The sequence below is a fragment of the Nelusetta ayraudi genome, unplaced genomic scaffold (assembly GCF_046127955.1).
Source record: "Nelusetta ayraudi isolate G7.1 ecotype Tasmania unplaced genomic scaffold, CSIRO-AGI_Nayr_v1 ptg000005l, whole genome shotgun sequence".
NCBI lineage: Eukaryota > Metazoa > Chordata > Actinopteri > Tetraodontiformes > Monacanthidae > Nelusetta > Nelusetta ayraudi.
The window spans coordinates 8,542,935-8,567,940 of record NW_027466055.1 but is presented as its reverse complement, the minus strand read 5'-3'; the positions used below and the strand labels follow the sequence as shown (position 1 = coordinate 8,567,940).

The following is a 25,006-nucleotide window of genomic DNA, read 5'->3' as shown; positions in this document are numbered from 1 at the left end:
AATACATTACAGATATGTGTAGCATGGCAAATTGTTAATTTGCTTTTTTTTTTTTTATTAATTAAAAAAAGAAAAAAGAAAAAAAACACCGCCACAAAACGCTACTTGTAAAAAAAAACACGCTGTCCAGAAACTTTATTTTGACGGGACGAAAAATAGCATAAACCTTTTCCGGTTCACCGAGGTTTTATTTCCGGCCATAACACAATACTGGCGCTCTCAGCCGCGGTCTTGTTGGATGTGCCGCAGGAATTAACTTTTTCGTTCCATCCACTAACCCGAAGCTGAGGCAAACAGGGCGTCTAAACATGGCCGGTTTACCACCCGGAGACCCGCAGCTGGTCTCCATGATTGTCAGTCATTTAAAATCACAAGGACTCTTCGATCAGTTCCGGAGGGACTGCCTGGCAGACGTCGACACGAAGGTATACACATATATTTTAAATTTTTACTCCAGACTCTATTAAACATACTATATTGTTCGATAATAATATATATGCACGACGTTAATCAAATGTTGGGGTAGAGCCTGTCAGTTTTTGTTTTTGTTTTTGCCTTGCAGCCAGCTTACTTAAACCTGAAACAAAGAGTGGACAACTTTGTCTCGAATCATCTCTCCAACCACACATGGAGCCCTCATTTGAACAAGAACCAGCTGAGAAACAACATCAGACAACTTGTGCTTCAGTAAGTCAGAGCGAAGCGGTGCAGTTCATGCTATTGGAATGGATGGGGTGCAGAGTTTAATCCAACTGTACCTCTCAGGTCCGGGATGCTGGAGCAGGGAGTGGACAGGATCGTGGCGCAGGTGGTCGACCCCAAAGTCAACCACATCTTCAGGCCACAGGTGGAGAGGGTGGTGCGGGAGTTTCTGTCTCCTGGAAGCTGTTCAGAGGAGCCGCCAGCCCCACCGCCTGCAGTGGAGCCCAAACCAGAGAACAGCACTGTGGAGCAAGGTACAGGGGCACACTGTAAATGTACCTGCAAAGTATATATTCACATTTTTACTCTGTTACTGACACATACTTTGACAGTAAATACAGAAAGTACAGTGTTTTCAGTGATCTGCAGTTCTTTTCTTAAGTTTGTCAGTAACAAAATCAATTCAATAATAAATAAATAAATAAATAAAAAGGCAAATTTACTGGTTGCACAAGTAGATAGGAAATTTACTTGCACCCTCACAAATTATAGGGAAAAAATGCAACCATTTATATGTAGTCTGGTGCCCTGCTTGCTCAGGGTAACATCTCCATCATAACTAGTTGTAGGAAATTAATTAATGAATGAATGGAAGGACGGACCTGTGTTTCAGGAGCAGCTTTGCCACCTGCTGCCTCATCAGTAACAGTAGCATGGGACATGGCATTTAAAATGTATCAATCAGCTTTTTGCTGCTTTGTTTCATTTAGTAATTTCAGTAAGATAAAAATCTAAAAGGTCTGGCTGACAGCGATGCGGCTAAACCACAATGTTGCATTTTCACAGCTGTGCAGCCGGCTCTGGCCACCACTTCAGCCAGCGATGCCATGTCCATCCTGGACACCATAACATCACTCAGGCAGGAGGCCAGTGTCAGAGCCACCTCAGGCACAGACAGGGTACGCAAGGGCCAAACCGCGGACGAGTCCCTGCAACTGCTGTCAGAGGACAGCCAGCAGGACATGAGCCTCGTCGGGGAAGCAGATGGCCAGCACGACGCAAAGATGGAGACGGACGAGGCGGCGTCAGAGACGCCGACGTTGGAAGTGAAGCTGGAGGACGCAGGGGAGCAGATGGATCTCAGCAGAGACGGCGTCATGGAGGAGGTCAAGATGGAAGAGGGGGAGCTGGGACCAGAGGAGCTGGTGGAGGAGGACAAAGACAAAGTTGCCGGCAAATTGGCGGGAAGAATCGCAGAGGAGAAGCAGGATGACGATCAGCAGAGGTCCGCCAGTCAGGCCAAACAGAAAGCCAGGGAGCGGATCAAGGAAGGTGGGTCGCTCTGACTGATTCCCGTCGTGTAGACGCATCGCTGGCGCACAAACGTCGGCGACTTTTTAAAGCATCAATCTGACTTTGTTACATCCTATTACTTTGTGGCGTCACCCTGTAGAGTACTTCCTGGAGGACTCGGACCTGGAAGGCCTGAGCGACATCACCGTGAGCTCCGTCCACACCAGTGACCTGTCCTCCTTCGAGGGCGAGAGCGAGGACGAGGGGCAGAGGTCCGACTCCTCAGAAGAAGGGGAGCTTCCTGCAGATGGTCTCTACTTCTCTTTTCTCTTTGCCAAAAAAGCAGCTGTGAATTTATCACGACTGGGCCTCCAGCAGCAGAGAGATTTCTGATGTCTAAGCCGAGTGTTTGGTTGTGTTTTGTTTCACCAGATGATGGGGAGTGTGGAGACAAGAAACAAAGCAGCGGAGAAGGAGATGAAGACCGTAAACCTCGTCGCAAGGCCTACGTTCACAAGCCCTTCCTCTACTCCCGTTACTATAGTGACTCTGATGATGAAGTCACCGTGGAGGAGCGCCGAAGATCCGCAGTGAGTTCTTGAAAGACACACAACAGCAGATTTAAGACTTAACAGAGCTCAATGGCTTTTGCAGGGCTTTTTTCCAAAGAATTTTCTCATTTCATTTCTGTCATGACTCCTCATCTCTGTGCTCATCGTGTCTCTCACAGGCCAAGGACAAAGAGGAGAGACTCCTCAAGAGACAACAGAACAGAGAGCGAATGGAAGAGAAACGCAAACTGAAAGCCGTGCTGACTGAAGAACACGGTATTTTCTTCCAGCGAATCACGTTGATTTGATCACATCGTCCGTCTTCATTCTTCACGTCACTGCTGCTAACGCTTCCGATCATCCTCTCAGAAAACAAAAAGCCAAAGAGCGACGACTCTGCTGGACAGGAGCGGCCCAAAGCCAAAGAGGCTCGCAAAGAGAGGAAGGTTCTGGAGAAAAAAATGGCTCTGAGCAGGAAGAGGAAGCTGGACTCCAGGTTGGTCACACGGCTGCTGCTGCACAACAAAAACGGCTCACATCTGCAAACTGCTGAGAGAATGTATTTGTCTGCACGGTCTAAAAGGTCTTTGTAAATTCTTAACCTTTAGGAAAGAAGGAGAACTTTCAAGCAAAAAGAAAGGTGACGCAGACGTGTCCAAGAAAATGGTGCGTATGGTTGGTAAGATGAATCTCAGGTAATCTGTCAACCCTCAACAACGTTCTTACACTTCACTGCTTTAAAACCAGGAGGTGAAACCTGCACCTTTGAAGCCCTTCCAGCCGAAGCTGGTCAGAAACCTGTCCGAGTCCACGTCCTCCGATGAGAGGCACAGGCGGGTGAGCGGCAGCCTCTCCGAAGATTCCGCCGAGGCCAAGAAGCTCCCTGATAAAACCAGGACACACGCCTTCATCCTGGAGCTGGAGCAGGGTTCCCAGGAGGCTCTCAAACAGCGCTCGGTCGGGAAGTTCGACCGCCTGCCTCGCAAAGAGCTCCACTCCAAGGAACGCAGGGAGAAGGAGCGTAGCGTGTCGGACGAACGCGCCAAACTCAAGTCGAAACAGGCGGACGACTCGCAGCAGAGGGACGGAGCTGCTCTCAAGGTTTCCCCCGAGGAGAAAAGCGAGAAAAAGCCAAAGATTAAGAGTGAGAAGAAAACGGCTGGAGCCGCGAGGGACGGGAAGCCGTCCGTCTCCGAGGGCGTGGCGGAGGAGGCCGCTGTCAAGAAGGCGAAAGTTCCGTCAGTGGAGAACGTCAGAGTGGAGAAGGAGAAGGAAAAGAGTCGGGAGAAGGAGAAGAGCAAGGAAAAAGCCAAGGGGGAGAAAACGTCAGCCAAGAGTGATTTCAAGCAGACTCCCCGTCACGAGTCTGTCAGTTTGTTTGACGATCGGGCCGACGTCGATCCCGTATCAGACGGCGGCAAGAAGAAGGAGAAGCACTCCAAGGATGTCCTGAAAAGGTCAAAGAGTCACGGTGACGACAGGCCAGGGGACAAGGGCAAGAAAGACGGCGAGAGGGAAAAGACTAAAACGGATCAAGATGGACAGAAATCAAACAAGTCGGGCTCGGAAACGGACAGGGAGCCCAAAAAAGTCAAGCCCACAGAAAAAGGCAAAATCGCAGAAAAGTCCAAGTCCAAATCCAAAGAGGAAACCAAGACGTTATCCAAGATGGACAGCAAAGCCCAGGGCCCGCAGGCCAAGAGTGCGGGGCCCGCACCGGCGGCCAAGGAGAAGAAGAAAGACACAAAGGAGCCGCGGAAAGCGTCCGAGGAAACTCAGCACGACAAATCAGAGGTGAAGAGCGCAAAGAAGAAGAAGGAGAAGGAAAAACGAGACGGCAGCCAAGAGGAGAAGAAAACAGCCCGAGAAGACAAACTGGAAAAGTCGGAGAAATCTTCAAAGCCGAGCGCCGTCGCCCCCGTGAGCCTGGTTGCAGATGAGCCGGCGCAGAAAGCTGCCGCCCTCCATGACGACCCAGTCGCCGCCACCACCACCACCGCTGCCACCGCCACCTCGCTCTCGGACGACACCTGCGACGCCCTGAGCGACATCACCCCCGAGCCCCCCGAGGGCGAGCTGGAGTCGCGGCTGGCCGAGATGTCGGCCGTGCCGGGCGAAGCCGACGCCCTGCTGACCCTGATGGACGTGTGCACGTCGGCCGAGGCCCGGCTGCCCCCCGCGCCGGCCCAGATGAGCGAGCGCGAGGCGGACTTGAAGATGAAGGAGGCGGCCCTCACGCTGCTCTCCATGGACTGCGGCGCCGTCACCTCCGCCCTGGTCTGCCAGGACGTCCAGGAGCAGCCGCAGCCGCAGCCGCAGCCGCTGCCACAGCCGCAGCCGATGGAAGCAGAGGCGGAGGAACAGGAAGAGGAGGAGGAGAAGCAGGAGCATCATCTACCCGACGAGGTCACGGCCGCAGAGCCACCAGCAGGTCCGAACCAGGCGTCTGTCCAACCTGAAGCCCAGGAGGAAACAAACACTGCAGGTACGCTGATGAACATGTGATGGTCGGTTATACAGATGTTCCCCTGCAACATTAGCACACGTCTCTCCCTCGTCTCAGGGTGAATGAGTCGATAAGTGCAGCCCACTTACCTTTTTTACCATTTCCCCCCACAGATTGGACTGAAAGTATCCAAATGGAGACGGACGCGGTGCAGGATGAAACTTCCGAGTCCACCGTTCCACAGGTGAAGACACCAGAGGACTTGAAATTATTATTTTTTCCCAATCAGCATCGTTTGTTTTCCACTCAGTCTGACTCCTCTTTTCGCAGGAGATCACCTCTACCTCTGATGAGCTCACCTCCACCTCTGATGAGCTCACCCCCACCTCTGATGTGCACCAGGTCACTGTGATGGAGGAGGCAGCAGCTCCTGAGGCAGCAGCTCCTGAAACACAGCTGGAAGAAACAGTTGAAGGTGACACCTTGACCTCCGTTCAGATACTCACCTGTATCTGCTTAGCGCTGTCTTATATTTATTATCCTGCGGTATTCCAGCTGCTCTGGAAGCCGCTGCGCCTGAACCTGAAGGAGAGGCGGGAGATGCGTCGGAGGGCGGCCTGGTCTCGGCTGCTCCTGCTGCCAGCGAACACGCAGCTGTAGAAGCAGCTGCAGAGCAAGGTGAGGGCTTTAGATGCACATTTTTGACAAAAAAAAATTAAAAATCAGAACGGTTTACCTGCAGCTGACTATAAACCTGAGTGTTGCGTTGTCACTTTAGGGCAAACGGAGCTGAATACTGAGGTCATGGAGATTAGCCTCCAGGTGAGTCGCTGAGTAGCATTATCTTCCCAAAATGTTTTTTTGAGTCGACACTTGATACTGTCTCTCTTCAACTTTAGGCCACAGAAGAAAAAGTCGAGGACACACAGACCAAGACTGGTGAGTCCTCCCTGAGTCCCTCCGCTTGAGTCATGCGTGTAAATTAGCGGTGCGAGTCCTCCACTTGCAGGCTGGTTGAACGCTGCTCCTCTTGCTCACTAAAAAATCTCAACATTAGGCGACGCGGAGAACAAGGAGTCGGAGGCAGAAAATGCTCCAGCGGAGGAGTCGGAGGATTCAAACATGGTAAGAGCGAGGTCTCACCTGCTCACTCGCCTCCGTGCAGGCGACACGGCAACGCTCACATCTTCCTCCATGTCAACGGTGTTCAGGTGGAGCCAAACGTCCCAGAAAAGCCCGAGGAGCAAACTGAGAGCGAAATGGACAAAGCACCCGAACTGTTCGAACAAGTCCAGCAACAAGGTGAGTCCAGTCACTGTAAAATAAACACAATTTTTAAAACGACATTGAAATCGTATCCGGTTGTCACTTCATCGTCACCTCCTGCTTTTTCAGCCATCGGGTCCAGCAGCGACAGCCCGGCAGAGGAGACGCCGCCCGACATGCCGCCAAAGGTTGTGGCATTTCTTTTTTCCAGCTGCAGAACATTTGACAAGTCCCACCCACCCCCACTTTGGTTGAACTGATCCTGATCTTTTGTCACGCAGGAAGAGAAGACGGAAGGAGGCGGAAGACGTAAACGCAAACTGTCCACCAGCACGGCTGCAGCCGTGGCAGAAGCCGGTACAGCGCTTTAAAATTTAAGATCAGATTGGTTTACAATTTTATATTGAAAAGATGTTTAAATGTTCAAGGCTAAATGAAATAATTTGTCTGTTCAGGAGAAAAAGACGATGACATGGAAACCAAAGAAAAACCACCTGCTGAGGTAAAAATCATCCCGTCAGTCGTCTGCCCCCCCCCCCTTCGACAACTAAGTGCAAACATGCTCTTGACGCATCTAATAATCTTTTTTTCTCGTTAGCCTTTCTTTAACATCCAGGAGACAAATGTAGAGTTGCCAGTGGAAATTAAAAAGCCGCGCCGGGGTCGACCGCCAAAACCCAGGGAGGAGAAGAATCAAGCCCAGGATGTTGCTGAGGCGGCTCAGAGTGCCGAGGAGAAGCCTTCAGCTGCTGCTGTCACTGAAGAAGCGCCGGTTGCTGCTGCTGCTGGTAAGATTGTGTGTGGCGTTAATAAATGTGGATGTCCTGCAGCACAATAAACTGTGTAGATGGTGCTGGATTTGGAGTCCGATCGACAAATTCAAAATGATGATTTTTTTAGTTTGTATACAATTAATTGAATCATTTCAATGCAGTTAATTGATTCAAAAAAGAAAAGAAAATACACTAGAAATATACACAAATACAAAATAACCCACACAAATTGATCAGGTTTTAAATGCTGGTGGTCTGATTTCATCCGGTGTTGTCTGTGATGTTCTTTGAAGCCTTGGATGATGAAAAGCAGCAGAAAGAGGAGAAAGAAGAGGAAGAGAGCACCGACCAACCACCGTGCGCGGAACCAACAGGGAGTCAAGAGGTGCAGGTGACACAATTAACCATGTTTTGCACCATATGCCACATTTTTTTTTTTTTTTTTTGTCAGATTTCATAAATATTCGTCTGCTGGAGCCGTCTGAGCTTTTTGTTTGTTGAATCTACAGAAGAGTGAGAAGGAAAGTGAGAAGAAGGAAAGTGAAGATCCAGAGAGTGCGGCCAACCCGTCGGCTCCGGTCCTGGAAGACACTGAAGCTGCAGGAAGCTGCGAGGCCGCGGAGACGGCCGACACACGTAACGTTCTCTCTCCTTTTTACTTTTTCATGAGAAAATCGTCCCATAATTTGTAAACGTGTCAGCAAATCAAACACATTTGATTCTCAGGTACGCCAGCGGTGAAACGAAAGAGGTCAGAAGAAGCGGAGGAATCTGAGCAGGTGAGATGGTCGTGTTTGCTCATGAGAACATTCGCCTGGTGCTGAACATTGCTCCTGCATTAGCATCAGTTTTTTTTCCTTCGTGTGCATTCAAATGATCCAATTACAGGAAGCTCAGGCTGAAGAGGAGGATGAAGGGATGGAGGAGGAGGAGGAGGAGAGAGTCGACAGTCAGCAGGAGCAAAGTGAGGAACAGCCCGAGACAGACAGCGGTAAGAAAATTCACATCTGTCCTTTTTAAAATAAAAGGGGATTTGTCTTCCTTATTAATGTGGTCTTTGGTTTCCCCAGTTTGTTCCCCTCCAGTGAGTCACGCCGAGAGTCAAGACGAGGTCAAGGAGGACGGCGAGGAGAAGAAAACGGATGACGTAAGTCGGCAGGGAACCCGAGGAAAACCGCAGTCGTCCCCTGCACACATTTTGCTCCGTCGTCACTTTCCCAAATCACACTCGACCAGAGTCTTTTCTAACCACAGCCAGTCACTCACTGCTGTTATGTGCTGGTCTGCAGGTCGAGGCGGCGCCACAGGAAGATCAAGAGAAGACCCAGAAGAAACCTGGCCGAAGGGGTCGGCCGCCAAAGGCAGCTACTATTGCTGCTGCTGCTGCTGCTGCTGCTGCTGCTGCCGCTGCTGCTGCAGAGGATCCAGGTGAGCACAAAATAAAAGCAGCTGATTCACAAACGGGAAGCTGGTCAAAGTTACATCGTCACAATAATCATGACCTTTCTCCATAAGACAAAAAGGAGAAGAAGGCGGCGGACAAAGAGAACGAGCAGAGTGAAGACCAAGAGGAGGACGAGGACGGAGAGAGAGGGGAAGGAAGAGGAAAGGCAACCAGAGCGACCACACGCCTGGCATCTCGCCTGGAGGCCGAACGGTACTCAAAGAGCTCACGTACACAACAGAAGCATCGAGACGTAGTTCTGCTCATCATCACAGGACCTGACAGATCAATTTTGATTCCCTGCGGGTCATGAATTTATTTAAATATTCATCAAAAGATGGATTATTGTAAATACAAATGAAAGCATTAGACTTATTTTTGTTTTACGTCATTGGCCAGTTTATTGGGTTTGATAGCCTTTGGTTATTTGAAACCCTTCAAATTAAGGAGTATAATGAGTCCTAAAAAGGCAGAATCCCCCCAAAAATCTTTTGGACCTCATCACAGTCACACTGAGTCACACAGAGCAGATGGAGACAGAAAAGTGTCAAATCTCCCCCCCTCCCTTCCTCCCTCCGTCCCTCCCCTTCACTGAGAGGCCGCTCTCATTGGTAGCCCAGAGTGGGAGGTGGTCGAGCTGTTGGCCAATCACGTGACAGTAGAATTGAATAGAATAGACTTTTACTGTCATAGTGACATGCACAACGCAATTAAAAAAAAAACGCCAGTCAGTGCATTACACTAAAGGAAACATTGGAACTGCAACAATGAATACATAAGCAATACACACTACAGACTACTGTCATACACTACACACACTAGAGTCATACATACAATAAAAAAACAAACAGTAATTCCCTCTGTCATCTCAATTGCATGACCCCATTACTGTGTCTATGTGTTGTGTTAGGGATTATTTTGTGGCATTTGTGGTGTTTTTGTGCATCGGCTTCAGCTTCAAACACCAAATTCCACTGTGGCTGGCAGGAGGAATGATCGGCCCCTGGGCTGGGCTGCCATGATGTCAATCCCTTTTTTCTGTGATGTCCCATGTGATCTCACAATATAGCAAAAAAGCACAAAGCAGCTGGTTTGAGAGTGGAAGAAAAAAAAAAAAAAAAAAAAGCTTCTGGGCTCCACCTTCAAGTGAAAGCATAAAGGCGCAGTGATGATTTGATTTCCAAACTCGCATCAGGTACAAATGGTCAGAAGGACTTGTTGCTCCATGTGTGTTTTTGTTGCTCCTCAGGAAAAAGCCCAGCAAACCGTCCACCCGGGCCAGTCGGCAGGGGGGCAAAGAGGAGGCGGCGGCTTCCACCAGCGCACGGTGAGTTTGCTGCGACTGGAAGCCAAAATGGCAAAAACCTTGTGTGTAAGAAAGTAGTCGTACAAATGATCCCAAAGTTGCTCGTGCTTCACATTTTAAAGATGTACGTTAAAAATCCAGGATAGGACTTTTATAATTACACTCACAAATGTATTAAAAGGAAAGTAATCGTGAAATGGTGCATATTTTTTGTAATTATATTTAAGGTGGTAAATCCATGCCTTAAAACTAACATTATTATTATTATTATTACTACTACATATAAATCAGTGGTTCTCAACTGTTCTCAACCCACATTTTATTTCTCACAATCCAAATTTATTCCCTAAAAATAAAAAAGCTCGACCAAACCATGCCAATTAAATGAATTATTGAAATTATTGAATTGAATTGTGTGTCCTGCAATATATACATTTATAGAAGAAAAAAAAAAAAAAAAAAAGGGAAACTGCCGACAAAGCCGTGACCCCATCAAAACAGGTCCGCGACCCACCGTTGAGAAACGCTGGTTTAAATGAACAATAATTTAGCTGTATTTTATTTAGTAGTCAAATCAGTGGCAGATTTCTGATGTGAATGAATTAAATTATTTTGTTAATTTAGCTACAAGAGAAAAATGTAAAATAAAACTTTAATTGTCGGGCTTCGTAATTTATTTCCTCTCACTTCAAATCCATTTTATCTTTCGTCTCCGTTCAATCGCCATTGTTGGAAAAACACCAGAAAAGCCTGGGACGCCAAGAGTTGCATGTACTCACACGCGTTAATGCGCCTCTCCCAGCCATAACTCTTCATAGAAAAACACATTTTTGTGCAGCACATTGAACGCGACGTGCTGCAGATACGGGCTGACACTTGCGCCTTGTCTTCCTCCTGCAGCGGGACGAGGGGCCAGGCTGCGGCTGTGGCGGCGGCCGCGGTGACAACGGCGGCGGCGGCAAAGGGCGGCCGTAAAGCCGAGGCCAGCCCCCAAGCAGTGCGGACGCGAGGAGGCCAGAAGTCGGAGGAGCCGCCATCCAAGAGAGCCAAACGCTGAAGCTGCCCTCACGGCCCCAGCACGCCGGTTCCTCTCGGCCCGGTCCAAGTCCGAGTCGCTTCTTCAGTTCCTGGACTCTGAGAGTTTTTAGTTTTAGTTTTTACAGCCAGGAGGACGTTGACGAGCTCCGAACTGCGTGGCGTAAAACCATCGATTCTCACGCTCGATCGGACGGCGTTCCTCCTCTCGAAGCCCATTTCAAGGCGGCGAGCGCGGCTCGGCCCGAGATCTAGACGTGAAATCAAGCTCGGCCGCCTGCCAGCCGCTAGAACGTAGAAAACCACCGGTGTGAAGGCCATTTGTCTTCACTGTGGACTCGTACTATCCAGTATTCATTCTGTGAATGACATGAGGAGATGGATGCTTTTTTTTTTTTTAAATGTTTTCTTTTTATTCCTAAAAGGGTTGGTATTTTTTTTTTTAATTCTTTTTTAAAAAGGCAGACGTGTTGAAAGTTTTAGTGTTGCCGACGGGGAGAAAACGTGACTGTACACGAAGAACTGAAACAACTGAAACGGCTTCTCCTACATTGTTCCCCGCTCCCCCATGATTCTATTTAATGCAGTCTAGATATTTTTTTTTACATTATTTTAGACATCATAGTACATAGATATGGAGTTGGCTGATATTAGGGCCCACTTGTAACTGTCAAATTTTGTGTCATAAATGCAAAATAACTAAAGTGTTGCCTCCTTTTATTGTTCTTACAAAATCAATTCTGTATTTTTTTTTTTTTTTTTGGAATATAAAGTTTTGGATTTGTTGTATTTTCACTGCAGATGAACATGTAAAATTGCATTTGTTGTCACAGCCACCATCAGTTATCCAGTAAGTTTCAGAATCACCATTTTCATAAAACAAAACAAACAAATCAGAGAGAGCCCTCTGTTTGCAGCCTCCCATGAAAAATGAGATTTACTTTCCTGCTAAAACTCATTCAGTCGGACCGGCCACATGTTTGAAAGGGGACAAAAACAAGGTGGTCTCAGAGGGCGGAGCCAACAGCTGGCTCAGGGTGTGGTCACTCACCTGGCCATGTTATCGCTGCTCCTTTGTGACATCATAAAGGGCTGATTTCCAACACTGGCTGTTGCAGGACACATTTTCTGCAACAAGAACTTGTGATGAGGAGTTCATCGGCAGGTTCGAGACACATTGCACTGAGGAAACGTATTTTAAACAAGACGGAACCTTTATAAGCGAGCGCGGCGGTTAAAATATGAGCTCATTCTGCCTTTCTGCTGATAAAAACCGGCAGGTTTACACTTCCTGAAGAAAAGCTAAACTTGCTTCCTCGGGTTGCGTGCGGCGCAGAATATACAGATTTCTTTTTGAATTGGCCCGTATTCCGCCTCCCATGTTATCTCGTCCGTGTGCCCGAAATGGATGTGCTGTCTGTGATGTGTGTGTATATCCAGAGACGTTAACCAATCGCCCCGGAGGGCCGCGCAGAGCCGAGGACATTCCTGCCTGCTAATGGGGGATAAAACTGACAAACCCAGAAAGAAATATTCCGCCGTCATTAACATGTGAGGAGGCTTAAATCGCCGCACCTGAACGCCACGCTCCAAAAAAAGTAGACTTTGGAAAGGAGGAGGTGGGGCGGTGGGGCGGGTTACGGGAAAGCCTCAGTTCCCCCTCTTGCACTTTTCCCGAGCGTTCCTGCTGACTCCTAGGAGGAGGTGCAGCTCTCAGGTATTTCCTGCCGCTGTAATCCAAGCCCTAAAAATATTAAGCTCCCATTTAAAGGGGGTTTGGATGGCCGCTGGTTTATTCACCCGGCCTGGCAGACAACCAGGGCTCCATTCAGCGGCCGGCGCCATCGGACTGCTCGGGACGTCGTTTCAATTGTGGCCAATCAGCATTGTGTCGTTTCTCCCGTGTTGGGGGTGGGGGGGATCGACATTTTGCTGTGTATTAGTGTGATTTATTAGTGCTGCAGGTTTGAGCTTGGCCGCTGCCTCTCCATCAAGAGGAGAGTTTCATGGAAATGAGATGAAATACAATAAAAAAAAAAAAAAAGTATGTCAGAGTTTCAAAAAATGTTTTACATATATAGAGATATTTACCCGGACCATCGGACTAACATGCAATCTCTCTTTTGTCTGCACAGGGTGCAGCCACCCAAAGTGTTCGCTTCAAATATTTTCATTGAAAAATAAAACTAGAAATTCTGAGGCGAATAATAATTGATGGGTCCGTAGTTTGCTCCCGCTTGGTTTAAAGAATGTGGCCAAACGAGTTGCAGTTCACCAACACCACTTGGTTCAGTTGGACTGAAACTGGATGCACGTTATTATAGTTTTTTTTTAAATTTAAGACAAATCCTCAAAAAAAAAGGAAGAAATGCAACAAAATGGAGCTGATGCAGGCAGCAGTCCAGCAAGCCGTCCATCCGTCTGTCTGTCCTGCCACCAGCCAATAACTAGCCCCCCCTCTTCCCCCACCCGTTCAGCCGCTCCTCTCAGAAGACATAAAAGTTAACAGGTGTTAAACGTCAGCAGTGTTTCTTGCGGCGGTGATGGAAATGGGCAGTGACAGGCGGCGGGGAGCGGGAGGGGGGAGAGTGTTGGTTTGAGTTTCCATTCTCTTACCGCACCGAGCCCAGCGACCATCTCAGACAGGACCCCGGCATCTAAAGGCTGCAGCAAACGCACACCGCAGGGCCGAATGTTTGCGTACGGACGCGTCGGCTCAGAGGGGATTTTTGCTGTCATGTGTTTTGTGTAAAAAGCAGTTTCATGAAAATATATCTTCTTCTTCTTTCTCTTCTCCCCCCGTTTGATTCTTGGCCTCAGAGTTCATGTTTGTCGTCGACGGTCTTGTACCCTTTTGTTTTCTGTGCTCATTGGTGGCAGTTTCTCACATATAGTATGAGGATGATGATGACTGCTCTTTGGTAATTTTTCATTAATATGCATTGGTGTGTCCTCAGGCACCAGCTCTGAAGCCTGAGTGGCCATGCTGGGTGCCACCCTCAATACCGTAGAAGACAAGGCCAGGGACACCCATCTACTGGCTTTTGATGACACCTTACGCTGTGCAGTAACTGTAACTTTTACAGACACATCATTTTCTGTTGTATTTATACACTTGACGCTGCACCATTAGGCCCACTTAGGTGAAAAAAAAAAAAAAAAAAGTGATAAACCCCTGGTAATTCTACTGATGGACAAAACAAGACATGCTGTTAAAATTCTTCTTGTCGTATATTCCTACATTACATGAGATTGACTGCCCTGAAATAGCCACCAGCTAATCAAAGTGCTGCTTCACATTTTGCCCTGTGAACATGGGGCTCAGTGGCAACTCTGCCATTGTCAAACGCCTTCAGCGGAGGCTTTTCTCCGGGAGCTGCAGGCTGCAGCTGCAGCCTCTGACACCCGCTTCACCCTCGGCTGAGAAAAGAGGCCCATAATATCTCAAGAATTTCTAAATGGCCCTTGAAGTATTCAGAGCTGCGTCTCGTCGCCCAGTTTCAATAAGTGGCACTCTTTTTTTTTTTCCTTTTGTTTTGAACAAAGGAGTCAAAAGCAGCGAGACGGAGGGATGTGAAGCTTTGAGGGACGCCTGGAGTTGAGGCGAGTGAGTGAGGGGAGCGAGACGAGGAGAAGGTCTCCTGGAGACCTGGAGCAGGAGACGAGCTGCATTATCTGCTGCGTGCCAGCGGGCGGCCTGGAGCTCGTTTGTCAGCACCGCGGGGGCTGAAAATAAACCATAAATCACGCCTGCGCTATCTACACACATTAATTGGACTGTAACGGCAGGACGCCCCCTCCATCGCTCACCTTCCCCTCACTTCTGCTGCAATCACTGGGATGTTTGGAATAGCTGCGAGCAGACGGAGGAGCTTTCCCCGTCTCTCGCTTCCATTTACTGTATTAAGTGTTCGGTCCCAGGGGATCTTCCATTTAGTGCTGCATCGCATGCAAGAGAGGGAAAAAAACAGAAAAAAGCAAGGGTTTGGTGGTAACTTAGGAGGCTAAAAGTGTACTTAAAGTTGGCAGCCGTCGCGCCCCCCCCCCCCCCGACATCCCTCCACTTTCTCCATGCTGGGGTTGATTAGCGGTGCCATCACGGTGGATCTGTGATTCGGTGAGAAATGTGAAGGGCATTGTGGGGAAGCGTTTACCGTAAATGACTCTTGGCAGTCGCCTCGCGTGCATGCGCCGCTCCATGTGAACACAATTTGGCAGCTATTTTCACATAAGAAGGGGTGTGTGTGTGTGTGTGTGTGCATGCAGCAAAATCCCTGTCACTCAAACACACACACACACACACACACACACACACACACACACACACACACACACACACACACACACACACACACACACACACAGGCGTCATGAACTGAACGCACCTTGAGCAACAGGAGGGAAACAGATGTTGTCATGGCAACCAGCGTGCTGCTGCATCAAGGGAGATTTCTGATGAAAACACGAGATTACAGTGAGTGACATGGTTGGGGAGGGGGGAATAAAAAAAGGCGGTTGGGGGCGGCGGTGCTAGTGGGGGAGATGTAATTGGCTAATACGCCGTTTAAGTTGATTCCTTTACTGGAAGGTTTGTGGCGACTTCGCCCCCGTGTTAAACTACGGGAGAGCAGACAAAGTGTCTGCGTCTATTACGGGGTCATGTAATTGTAGACCGACAAAGAACACGCAGCGTACCTTTTCCTGGCACGGCCATTATGTGGCGAGCGTCACAAGCGTTTCAAGGATTCCCAATGACTGCAGGTTCGGCTCCTGACCAGCAGGGGGAGACTCCTCTACTTTGAAACGGTCAAAGGTTAATTGTTGTCGAGGAAAGGTCTTTCACGTTGATTGCTCGGAGCAAAATATTTCATTGATTTGTTTGCCCGAAAGAGGATTGTGGACTGAGTGCATTTTTATTTCTCAGGGGAATTTAATTTGATAATTTAAATTTGTTAGAAACTGTAAAAGTAAGGTTTAGACATATCAAAGTGACAAAAAAAAAAAAAAAAATCAAGTAATTTGTGAGTTAATAATTGGACTTCATTGATTCCATCTACTGAAACTATAAGGATGGGCTATATTTATGTTTTTATATGTTAAATTGGAAGTATTGACAATGAATAATGAGACATGGAATTATCAATGTTATTAAAATTGCTACAAAAACAAATCTAAATTTAAAAAGTGCAGATTCTCTGTGATTCTCTTTAACTCATAAAAGTGACTAAATATTGTTGTCAGAAAAAATATGACTATAGCTTGGCTTGACTACAGTAAGCAACAATCATGTTGTATTTTGCACTGTTTGCACTATTTCCTGCAATATAAATTATTTTAGTCCTTTTCCATTTCTACACTAGTTATTTCATGAGTTGTTGGCGTTTCACAGACGCCCTACTTGCAGCCACAAACTTGCACGTCACATTTGACAGAACCTTCTCCTTTGGCAAACACTCGCTGATGCTGAGCCAACGGAATCAGCGGGAAGAAATCAGAAGAAAGTTTTCCTTTTCCCAACTGAATCACAGATTTGCAATCCTCACAACAAACACCCTGCAACCAAAACTGCAGTTGTCTGAATGGAGCGCCGAGCCGCTGTTTACATTTCCTGCCACTTGCTGCTACTTACTGCTTATTACTGCTCCTCACAGTGCGGTTACCCAAACACAGAGCGACCCGCTGCGCTCTGCTCCGCATCACACTGATAGGCAACGCACACTGACCCACTTTGTTGGAGAATTGGCAGACGCCGTTATTTATGTTCCATTTTTCCCAGGGTGAGGCCCGGCCGGCGCACGGGTCAGCCGGGCCGCTTTTAGGACAAAAGAAAACAGAGTGTGCATAAGATGCCAGAGGGACACAGATAAAGAAAGTTGTGGTTTTTAAATACAAGAGAGGAGAAACTATATGCGATGGGCCGCGCTTGTGTACTGGCCTTGAGTGGAACGAGTAGTTTCTAAAGCAACAAGGACGGGTTGTGTGAAAATAACCAGATGTGTCAGTGGTTTGTGATCTCCCCCAACTGCCTGTGGTGGCAGGGAGCTTTTATTCTGAAGTTCTCAGACAAGCCTGAGACAAAAACTGTGTTTTTTGGCCTTGGTTCTACAAACTAAGTGGTGGATTTTGTTATTTCAAAAGCAACTAATCTTATATAAACAAAATCAACAACAACAAGTAAAGACAATTGAGTGAAAAATAATTTTTTTCATCAGTCTGAAACGTCGACACAGCAGGTTGAAAAGTGTTTTTCTGGCTGACCCTCAGGTACCAGGTGTCATCCTGCAGAGATGTATTTTCAGTGGCCACTAGATGGTACAATTTGTGCACGCAAAGAGAAGGCTGCCCTGAGGCTGCATGAATATTAAGTCAATATTATGATTAGGCCTAATCATAATCCTGTCATTATAAACCCTCTCAAAATTAAGCTTGGAAGTTACATTATACTTAACGGGAAGTTTTAATTTATTATTTATGTGTTAATTTTTTGTATATTTATTCGTTTATTGATTTCTATCAACATATCTTTATTTTTTTTCCGGGTCTCTTGAAATAATGTGTCTCGAAGATGGTAACGTGCCAAAAAGCGTAAATTATTATGAAACATTGTAAATTCGGTTAAATTAGTGTGAAATGACCGGAAGTCACGGTTCCTGTTGGCTGCGTTTGCAAAGGCGCTTCGCTGTAACGCAGACGGCCGCAGCAGCAGAACGACCCGTGGACAGTAGCACTCATTTATCATTAAAAATGTTATTTCTTTTATCCTTTTAATATTTTACTCATTGTTCCATTTCATCAACTGGACTGAACGTTTTTCCCCTTTATTTTAGATTTTAGAACCGTATTGTTTAAAAAGAAAAACAAACACGGCAAAGAAATAGCTGACATGTTTATTTAGATAACCGATTTTTATTCAATGTAATTTTAAAAGACATTGAAAAAATGTGATTTCAATATTTTTTGTTCTCAGAAAAAAAAAATCCCCATTAAGTTTTTCCTTGTTCAAATGTAATAATACAAATGTTTTCCCCTTAACTTCGCCACAGAAAAACCCAAACCGAGAGTTCTGCCGTGTAGGTTGGATGGCCACTCCTCACCTCGACGGAACAATATCGCACAATCGTTTTTAATTACAAGTCAAAAGCAACAATTATGTAAAAAGTTTTTTTTTTCTTTCCCTTCAGGAAAGGTTAAGTGGAGCCATTCTAATTTTCATTTCAGGATTTCTGCAACGCAGTCAAACTATTCAAGTTAAAAGTTAAATGCGTGAAATAAAAATATCGAAATAATAAGAAATTATGATAGTACTAAAATCAGAAGGGCCTTTGAATTTTCAACGAGGCGTAAATCTAGTTTTGCGTCCACGCAGCTGCACTCCGCCCCTGTTTATATTTAATAATTATCAACCAATAGCTAATGAGTTCACGAGCGAGTTCCACGAGGCCACGACGACCAGTTTTTTTTTTTTCCCCCGCCTGCAGCTCTGCATGCAGCATCCGTCATTGAAAATTTCGAATGCATGTGTGCGAATACAATCAACGTTTTCATTTAACGCTACATACTTTTTATTCAGTCGTGAAGAAACGCCAATGTTTATGACTAGTCGTGGATCACACGAATCCGAAAACTCACCGACACAGGAAAGTTGGACACACTGTCGTGGAGTCTGCAGCTGCAGGTCGAGATGGTGGAAGCTTGCTTTACTTCAGCGTCTCTGTTGCAGCGGAGGCCGAGCACCGCAGACATTACGGCTTCCGGATCAATCGGACGTAGATCAGTTGCTGCCAACTTGACACGTGATTAGGCCCAATTCATTGCTGAAGGGGTCAAAACGAGACGCCTATCGATCCTCTCTGCCCCCCCCACCCCCCCCACCCTTTAAACGAATCGAATTGGGAAATTTAGCCAATGAAGGGTTAATCATTTTTATTATTATTATTATTTTTTTAAATGGCACGAGCAACAACTTTATTGTTCTGGTGCTGCATTTATGGGGTGTTGGAGAAATGAAGAGAGAGGATTCTGCTTTGTTATTTTCTGTGATTTATCGGTAGATTTCCCTTTTAAATGTATTATCCATCTTTTACGCACGGGGCATTGGGTAAGATAGTGCTAACATGATTCCTATCACTTTTTAGAGGAAAAACACCAAATACTGAATCATGAAGTCAAAGACATTATATTAGCACGCGTGTGTTGTAAAAGTTTAGTCTCCTAGACGAATCAATGTGATGTTAAACCGACTGTTGGTTTGGCCTCCTCTGAATATCTCCTAATCAGTTTATTTCCCCAAATCCCATGAAAGCAGCATGACGCTGTTTACAGTGGCCAATAGTGAGGCTGCGTCCCCTCCCCTTTGCAGCCAATGGGAAGGCGGCAGCGGAGCCTGTCAGTCACAGGTAAGGGTGAATGGTTAAGAGGAAAGGGGGAAAAAAAAGAAAAAGAAAAACTAGAGGTTGGTGAAAAGGGCCGGAGAGAGCAGGAAGCCCGGGCTGATGGCACAGCTATGCGGAGGAGAAGCATCGCGCCTGCGGACGTAGCAGAGACTTTCCACGGCTTCTCCCGCGGGGAGGCGACCAGCGAGCACCGGAGGAAGAGGAGGTGGAGAAGGAGGAGGAAGACGGAGCTGAGGGACTACAGCCTAAGATGTGAATGAATTCCCTGTCCACTGTCTGGCGGGGTGGTTACTCAACAAGAAAAGCCGAGCAGAGTTTCCTTGTTTTTAATAATTTGGAGATAGCGAGAGAGAGAGGGAGAGAGGGGAAAATGGCCGTGCGGGGCAACTCCCTGATGCCTTTCTCCATCCAAGCCATCCTCAACAAAAAGGACGAGAGCAAACACCTCCCAGAGCTGGACGTGTGCTTCTCCAAGACGGCGTGCTGGAAGATATTCGGGGAGATGAACGGCGGCGCCCGGAGAGCAGCCGGGGAGTTGCGCGAACCCCTCCCGGCGGAGACCAAGAGCTACGACTCGGACTCGGGACTCAGCGACGACACGGAGCGGAAGGATCCGGCCGCCTGCAAGCTGGAGAAGGACGGAGGGGCTGCGTCCGACGTGCCCGACGAGAGCTTGCAGGAGGAGACCGACCTGGAGTGCGCGGCTGCAGAAAACGCAAAAAGTGACAGCGAGCCCAGTCACGCAACGGGTAAGGACAGATTTCACGCAATATGTGTTTCAAAATATCATCTAAATATAATAAACCACAGCAACAAGTGTTAAACTTCACCACGCTGACCTGTTAGATTTCATAACTGCCGAAAGAGTTCCGAATAAATAACCAGGCTTATTTGCATCAGGTCTTCTGTGGACTTTTTACGCAAAGATGTCCCAAATTTTACGCACGATATTTATTTATTTATTTATTTTTCTTCCGGGGATTCATTGACACACACACAAATGAACTTCGACCATAAGTCGGGAAGCAACATAATCAAATGCTGCAGGTCTTCCGTGGGCTTTAAAGCAAAAAATAAAAAAAAATAAAAAAAAATAAAAAAAATTACGCACGATATTAATTCATTAAAAAAAAATCTAACCTGGCACAGAGGCAAATCCTGACACTTTAGGGGCAATTATTACATGTGTCTGGACGTCTCCGGGGACTCATTGAAACAGATTAACTTCCATCATAAGACGGGAAGCAGCAGAAATGGGCGTGTAATTGAATTACGTCTTTGTTTAGGGAGAAAACAAACTCCAAACATCTGCACATCAGGCCCAAAGCAGGAGCAAACAAGCTTTTCTCCATTTATAATGTATCCATTTGGCAATTATGAATTAAGTCTGCGTCTAAAATATTTTTGAAATGTATACATTGTAGCTTATTTTCGAAGGGTTTACACGCTACAGTGTTTCGTTTTATCCACTCTCTCTTGGAAGCAATAAATGGTGGCTGCTCAGCCAAAACAACGACGACGACGACGACGACGACGACGACAACAACAACAACAACTATTACAACAACATGAAAAACAGGAACTAACGCTCTCCGTCCTCCCACCCTTCAGACTCCAGCATGGTGGACGAGAAGAACCCGGACCAGCCCAAGCAGCGCAAGAAGCGCTCCAGGGCGGCCTTCTCTCATGCGCAGGTCTTCGAGCTCGAGCGCCGCTTCAACCACCAGCGGTACCTGTCCGGTCCGGAGCGCGCCGACCTGGCGGCCTCCCTCAAGCTCACAGAGACTCAGGTCAAGATCTGGTTCCAGAACCGCCGCTACAAGACGAAGCGCCGCCAGATGGCCGCCGACCTGATGGCGTCCACCCCGGCGGCCAAGAAGGTGGCGGTGAAGGTGCTGGTGCGGGACGACCAGAGACAGTACAGCCCCGGGGAGATCGTGCGGCCGCCGCTGCTTTCCCTGCAGCCGTCCTACTACTACCCGTACGCCTACTGCCTCCCCGCATGGACACTGTCTGCGTGTGCGGGGAACCAGTGACTGTATTTATTCCATTTTTGCTTTCTTATTTTTTGTTTTGCTCCCAGGAAGTCGAGCTGTGTTTTGTTTCGGACAATAGAGGGAACATCTGGAGCCTGATCAGGAGGTACCAAACTAGTTCCACATCCCCCCTAAAAAGACTTGAACTTCCGAGACAAGGGCCAGCGCCCCGTCCAAAACCCGTTTAAGAATATATTTCATCCCATTCCCCTCTAATTTCTTAACAGTTGGGTGTGCGGGAGAGTGCACAGCCTCCAGGGACCCTCGATTGACCCCCGAGTCATAGTTTGGGACCCAAACGGACTGAAAAACCTGATGCTGGTCTCTATTTGACATGCGCCTTCCTACCTCTGCAGTGATAGGGCATATATCTAAATATATATATATATATATTCCAGTGACTTTTCGTACAACTGTGTCTGTTGCAGGTTGCGTTTTATGATCGTAATAATGATAATAATAATTATTTTTTTTCTTGCTGTGTTTGTAAAAGTAAGATGTTTAGCACTTTGAGCATGTACGTCATTTGTTTTTAGAATAACATTTTGGAGTGGAGAGTGAAGGCAGCAGGCGTCTCTTTCTGGCCTGAACGCACCACAACACACAACTCAAGTGTCCATGTGTTCCAAGTGTTCAGTGACTGGATCTCAACATAAATTAAAACATATCAGGCATTATTACCACGTGGATGTTATTTCATTTGATTATTTTGTTTATTACAAACGTTTAAACGATCATAACTACTGCTTTGAAGACGTAGTGGCAGAAGAAATAAATTCATTTCGATAATATTCGATAAATCATCCTGGCAGAAATACGTGACCCAACAATAACCGCGGTACAGACATCGGATTAAGAGTCTCTTTTAAATTGTTTAAACGTTTAAGTTTGAACGAATTAAAACGTCCCGCGAAACAGAGCGTGAGAGTGCTAAATATTTTGCATTGTGGTCTAGATATATATTTTAAAAATATATATAAATATATATTTAAAAAACGCAAGAAAATAAACCGTTGGGTAACATATATATATATATATATATATATATATATATATATATATATATATATATATATATATATATATATATATATATATATATATATATATATATATATATATATTTAAAGTAAAAGTAATCATTTGAATATGTGTTTAAAACAATAATCCAGAATGGTTTTCTGCAGCATCGTTACGAGCAACTTTGCGTAAAAATGCTGCCTCTCCTCGCGCACCTCCAACCTCATGCCACTGTTTCCGGGCTGGACTCCCTCAGCCTGGAGGTGTCACCCGGGCCAGCATGACTTGGTTCTCGGCAACACCTGTCGAACAATGATGAATGGCTCGGTGGTTCCCGGACGGGGCGAAGTGACAGCTACCTTTAGAGGCGCATGTCAACAGGATGAGAGGAGCATTCAGGAGGTTAAGGAGGCCCCTGTCTGTCACCGCTGCAGCGCCACGAAAGCACCTATTTGACGTGTGTTGTTGCAAAACGGAAGACGGCGACTGGGAGCGTCTTTTTTTTAAGTCTTTGTGTCGGATGTGGTGCAACTGTTTTGGACCTGGACGAGCGTCAGTTTTTTGTGTTAGAAAAAAATTTGCGCGCCACTATTGCACTTTTTTCACACCTCCGAGACACCTCTGCTCAGCCCCTCGTCGGGCGTCCCCCCCCCCCCACCCCTCCGGTCAAAACAGGCCCCCTTGCCCACCGGTGGCGCCTTTTTGTCCTCGCATCTGATCCTCCTTCCATGCAGGTTCACACGCCCGCCGAGGCCACGATTGCAGCGGCAGCGATGCTTCTCCTGTGAGGACGGAGGGATGCTGAGTCCCCCATCACTTCCTCTCCCACCTGCATGAGCAGATATCTGATACACACGGGGACGTATCGCGACATGGTTTCCCTTTTAACCCGTCGTGCTGAAATGAAAACACCCACATCGGCGTCCGTGAGACCGGTGCCCGTGCCCCCGCCTCACACCCGCCTTATTTTTATTTTCAGCCTTTTTATCCCCCCCTGGCAAAAATTCTCTGTGGAGTGAATAATACAGGTTGGCTGCGATCAATCGGCCTGTGACCCCAACCCATGCGTGACGCATGTGAAGGAATTACGCAAAGTGCAAGAACACTTCGCGCCTACTTAAGACGCCTAATAACATGTTTGCGCACATTGCTAACAAAAAAGGGGAAAAAAAGGAAAAAAATAATCTTCTTTCCGTGCAGCGAGGGATCTAGAGTTGCAGTAATGCAGTGGATGGAAAATATTTGGACAATGTTATTTGAAAATGTTTATTGGAAAATCGTTTTATTTAAGTCGGGCTGCTTGATGATTCATTTCAGAGTGACTTAGAAAAACAAAAAGCTTTTCGTAGGATTTTATTTGCGTGCACTCCAAGGAGGTTCTTGAGCAGAAAGTATCTCCCTTCTTCCCTCATCACAAGTCAGGGGGCGATCTGAACAGCAGCAGAGCTTGGCGTTTTGTTGTTACGATAAATCCCAAGTCACTCTGAAAAGACGAAGCTTTGAAAATACACCCAAGCTGTGTTGCTATCCGAGAAGACGGGAGGATTTCCGTGGATTTCAATAAACTGTAACAACTCGAGAGGGGAACTGATACGTGATACGTGGAATATATCAAAGTATTTGTCGGAGAATATTTAGAGTGAACTTTTGTGTAATTTACTTGTACAACAGTATTTATTTTAATTTTCGAACAGGAAAACAAGGAGGCCTAAAATTAACAGTAAAACGGAATTGCAATTTGTCATTCACGTCTCTAAAATGACGTTGCCTTTTCTCAGATTAACCAGTTTTTTTAAACGCATAATTTTAATCATCATAATATGGCAATTTTATTTGTGGCTGCCTTTTGTCCAATTTAGCAGCATTGGTGAGATTAATTATTAACTATTAATCATGATCTTGAAAGTTCAGATCAAGTCCAAGTTAATTCCACTGACGGGAAACAAGGGAGCTGAATCAATAATCCAAATAACAATAATAATAATCATCATTGTAAAAAAAAAAAAATGTCTGACCTGACAACCAGCCCAGTGTTTTCTCTTTCATTAAATTCCGTGCAGCTTTACACCTACAGCCACCTGCTTCATGTTTTCCCGATGTAAAATCTGCGTGCCACCCGATCCTGTAAAGAAAAGCAAGTGTTGAGAACAAGCATCAGTTCAGACAACAACGGCTCAAGTCCAGAATTTCGATAAACGTCTATTTTGGAAACAAAATATGGCTTATGCATTTGTGCAGCAAACGCCGCATTACATGTATTTATTATATATGTATATAAACATTTACACAAAGGTTGAACTGCATTTTTTTTAAGTCAGCAATTTTACACAGGTTTTACACGACAGACTTTTGTAAAATAATTGAATTCATATACATTTAATAAATCAATTCATCGTTTTTATCCATCTATAAAACAATCAGAGAGACGGTTTTCAGTGACACACAAACTAAGACTCCCCACTGGTGATCTTTCAGCAAAAACACGGATCTAACCTATTTCAAATTCATTATATCATTTTAAAATGTTCTGTGATTATTTTAAAATGCACTGCAGGTGAACATCATGAAAGAGCAGTCTGGAATGTTTTGATTATTATCAAGCTATTTTATTTTATCCATGGCTCGGATTGAATTCGCCAAAATCACACACATTACGCACACATCATCGTGTTCACCACAAACACATTACACAGCTGCTTAGGTAATCCTCTAAACGGTTACAGATACTGTTCAGATGTGCAGTGGAGGGAAAAAGAAAAACAGACCTGGTTTTCTATGGACAGGGTGGCTTAAAGTTAATT

At 46.2% G+C, this 25,006-nt stretch overlaps 2 protein-coding genes and 1 long non-coding RNA gene across 3 annotated transcripts; 2 read left to right on the top strand and 1 right to left on the bottom strand.

The window, feature by feature from the left end:
- Nucleotides 1-190: 190 nt before the first annotated feature.
- bod1l1 (biorientation of chromosomes in cell division 1-like 1) lies at nt 191-11,149 on the top strand. Its single transcript, XM_076012296.1, has 30 exons — nt 191-425; nt 563-687; nt 766-956; nt 1,489-1,974; nt 2,096-2,245; nt 2,368-2,525; nt 2,666-2,762; nt 2,856-2,982; nt 3,095-3,152; nt 3,234-4,971; nt 5,106-5,176; nt 5,263-5,407; nt 5,488-5,610; nt 5,711-5,754; nt 5,832-5,871; nt 5,990-6,057; nt 6,144-6,234; nt 6,328-6,386; nt 6,480-6,555; nt 6,654-6,700; nt 6,815-6,998; nt 7,265-7,362; nt 7,481-7,607; nt 7,698-7,750; nt 7,860-7,962; nt 8,042-8,118; nt 8,261-8,399; nt 8,487-8,628; nt 9,665-9,742; nt 10,622-11,149. The coding sequence occupies exons 1-30, from the start codon at nt 309-311 to the stop codon at nt 10,776-10,778; spliced, it is 5,169 nt and encodes a 1,722-aa protein (XP_075868411.1). The 5' UTR covers nt 191-308; the 3' UTR covers nt 10,779-11,149.
- Nucleotides 10,991-18,520, bottom strand: LOC142877616 (uncharacterized). The gene is made up of 3 exons (XR_012923925.1): nt 18,386-18,520; nt 11,808-11,884; nt 10,991-11,115 (listed from the first exon to the last, which is right to left on the bottom strand). It is a non-coding gene; the product is annotated as an uncharacterized LOC142877616 (long non-coding RNA).
- Nucleotides 18,521-19,205: 685 nt separating this feature from the next.
- On the top strand, nt 19,206-22,155 carry nkx3-2 (NK3 homeobox 2). The gene is made up of 2 exons (XM_076012297.1): nt 19,206-19,898; nt 20,761-22,155. Exons 1-2 carry the CDS (start codon nt 19,406-19,408, stop codon nt 21,183-21,185), a joined length of 918 nt encoding a protein of 305 aa, XP_075868412.1. The 5' UTR covers nt 19,206-19,405; the 3' UTR covers nt 21,186-22,155.
- The last annotated feature ends 2,851 nt before the right edge of the window (nt 22,156-25,006 follow it).

What these genes read in the sequence shown, in the direction of transcription:
- bod1l1 (XM_076012296.1), top strand. Translation starts at nt 309, where the DNA reads ATGGCCGGTTTACCACCCGGAGACCCGCAGCTGGTCTCCATGATTGTC. An exon ending in AGTCGGAGGATTCAAACATG is followed by an intron (nt 6,058 to 6,143) that starts GTAAGAGCGAGG and finishes AACGGTGTTCAG; the next exon opens with GTGGAGCCAAACGTCCCAGA. An exon ending in CGAACAAGTCCAGCAACAAG is followed by an intron (nt 6,235 to 6,327) that starts GTGAGTCCAGTC and finishes CTGCTTTTTCAG; the next exon opens with CCATCGGGTCCAGCAGCGAC.
- nkx3-2 (XM_076012297.1), top strand. Translation starts at nt 19,406, where the DNA reads ATGAATTCCCTGTCCACTGTCTGGCGGGGTGGTTACTCAACAAGAAAA. An exon ending in CGAGCCCAGTCACGCAACGG is followed by an intron (nt 19,899 to 20,760) that starts GTAAGGACAGAT and finishes CCCACCCTTCAG; the next exon opens with ACTCCAGCATGGTGGACGAG.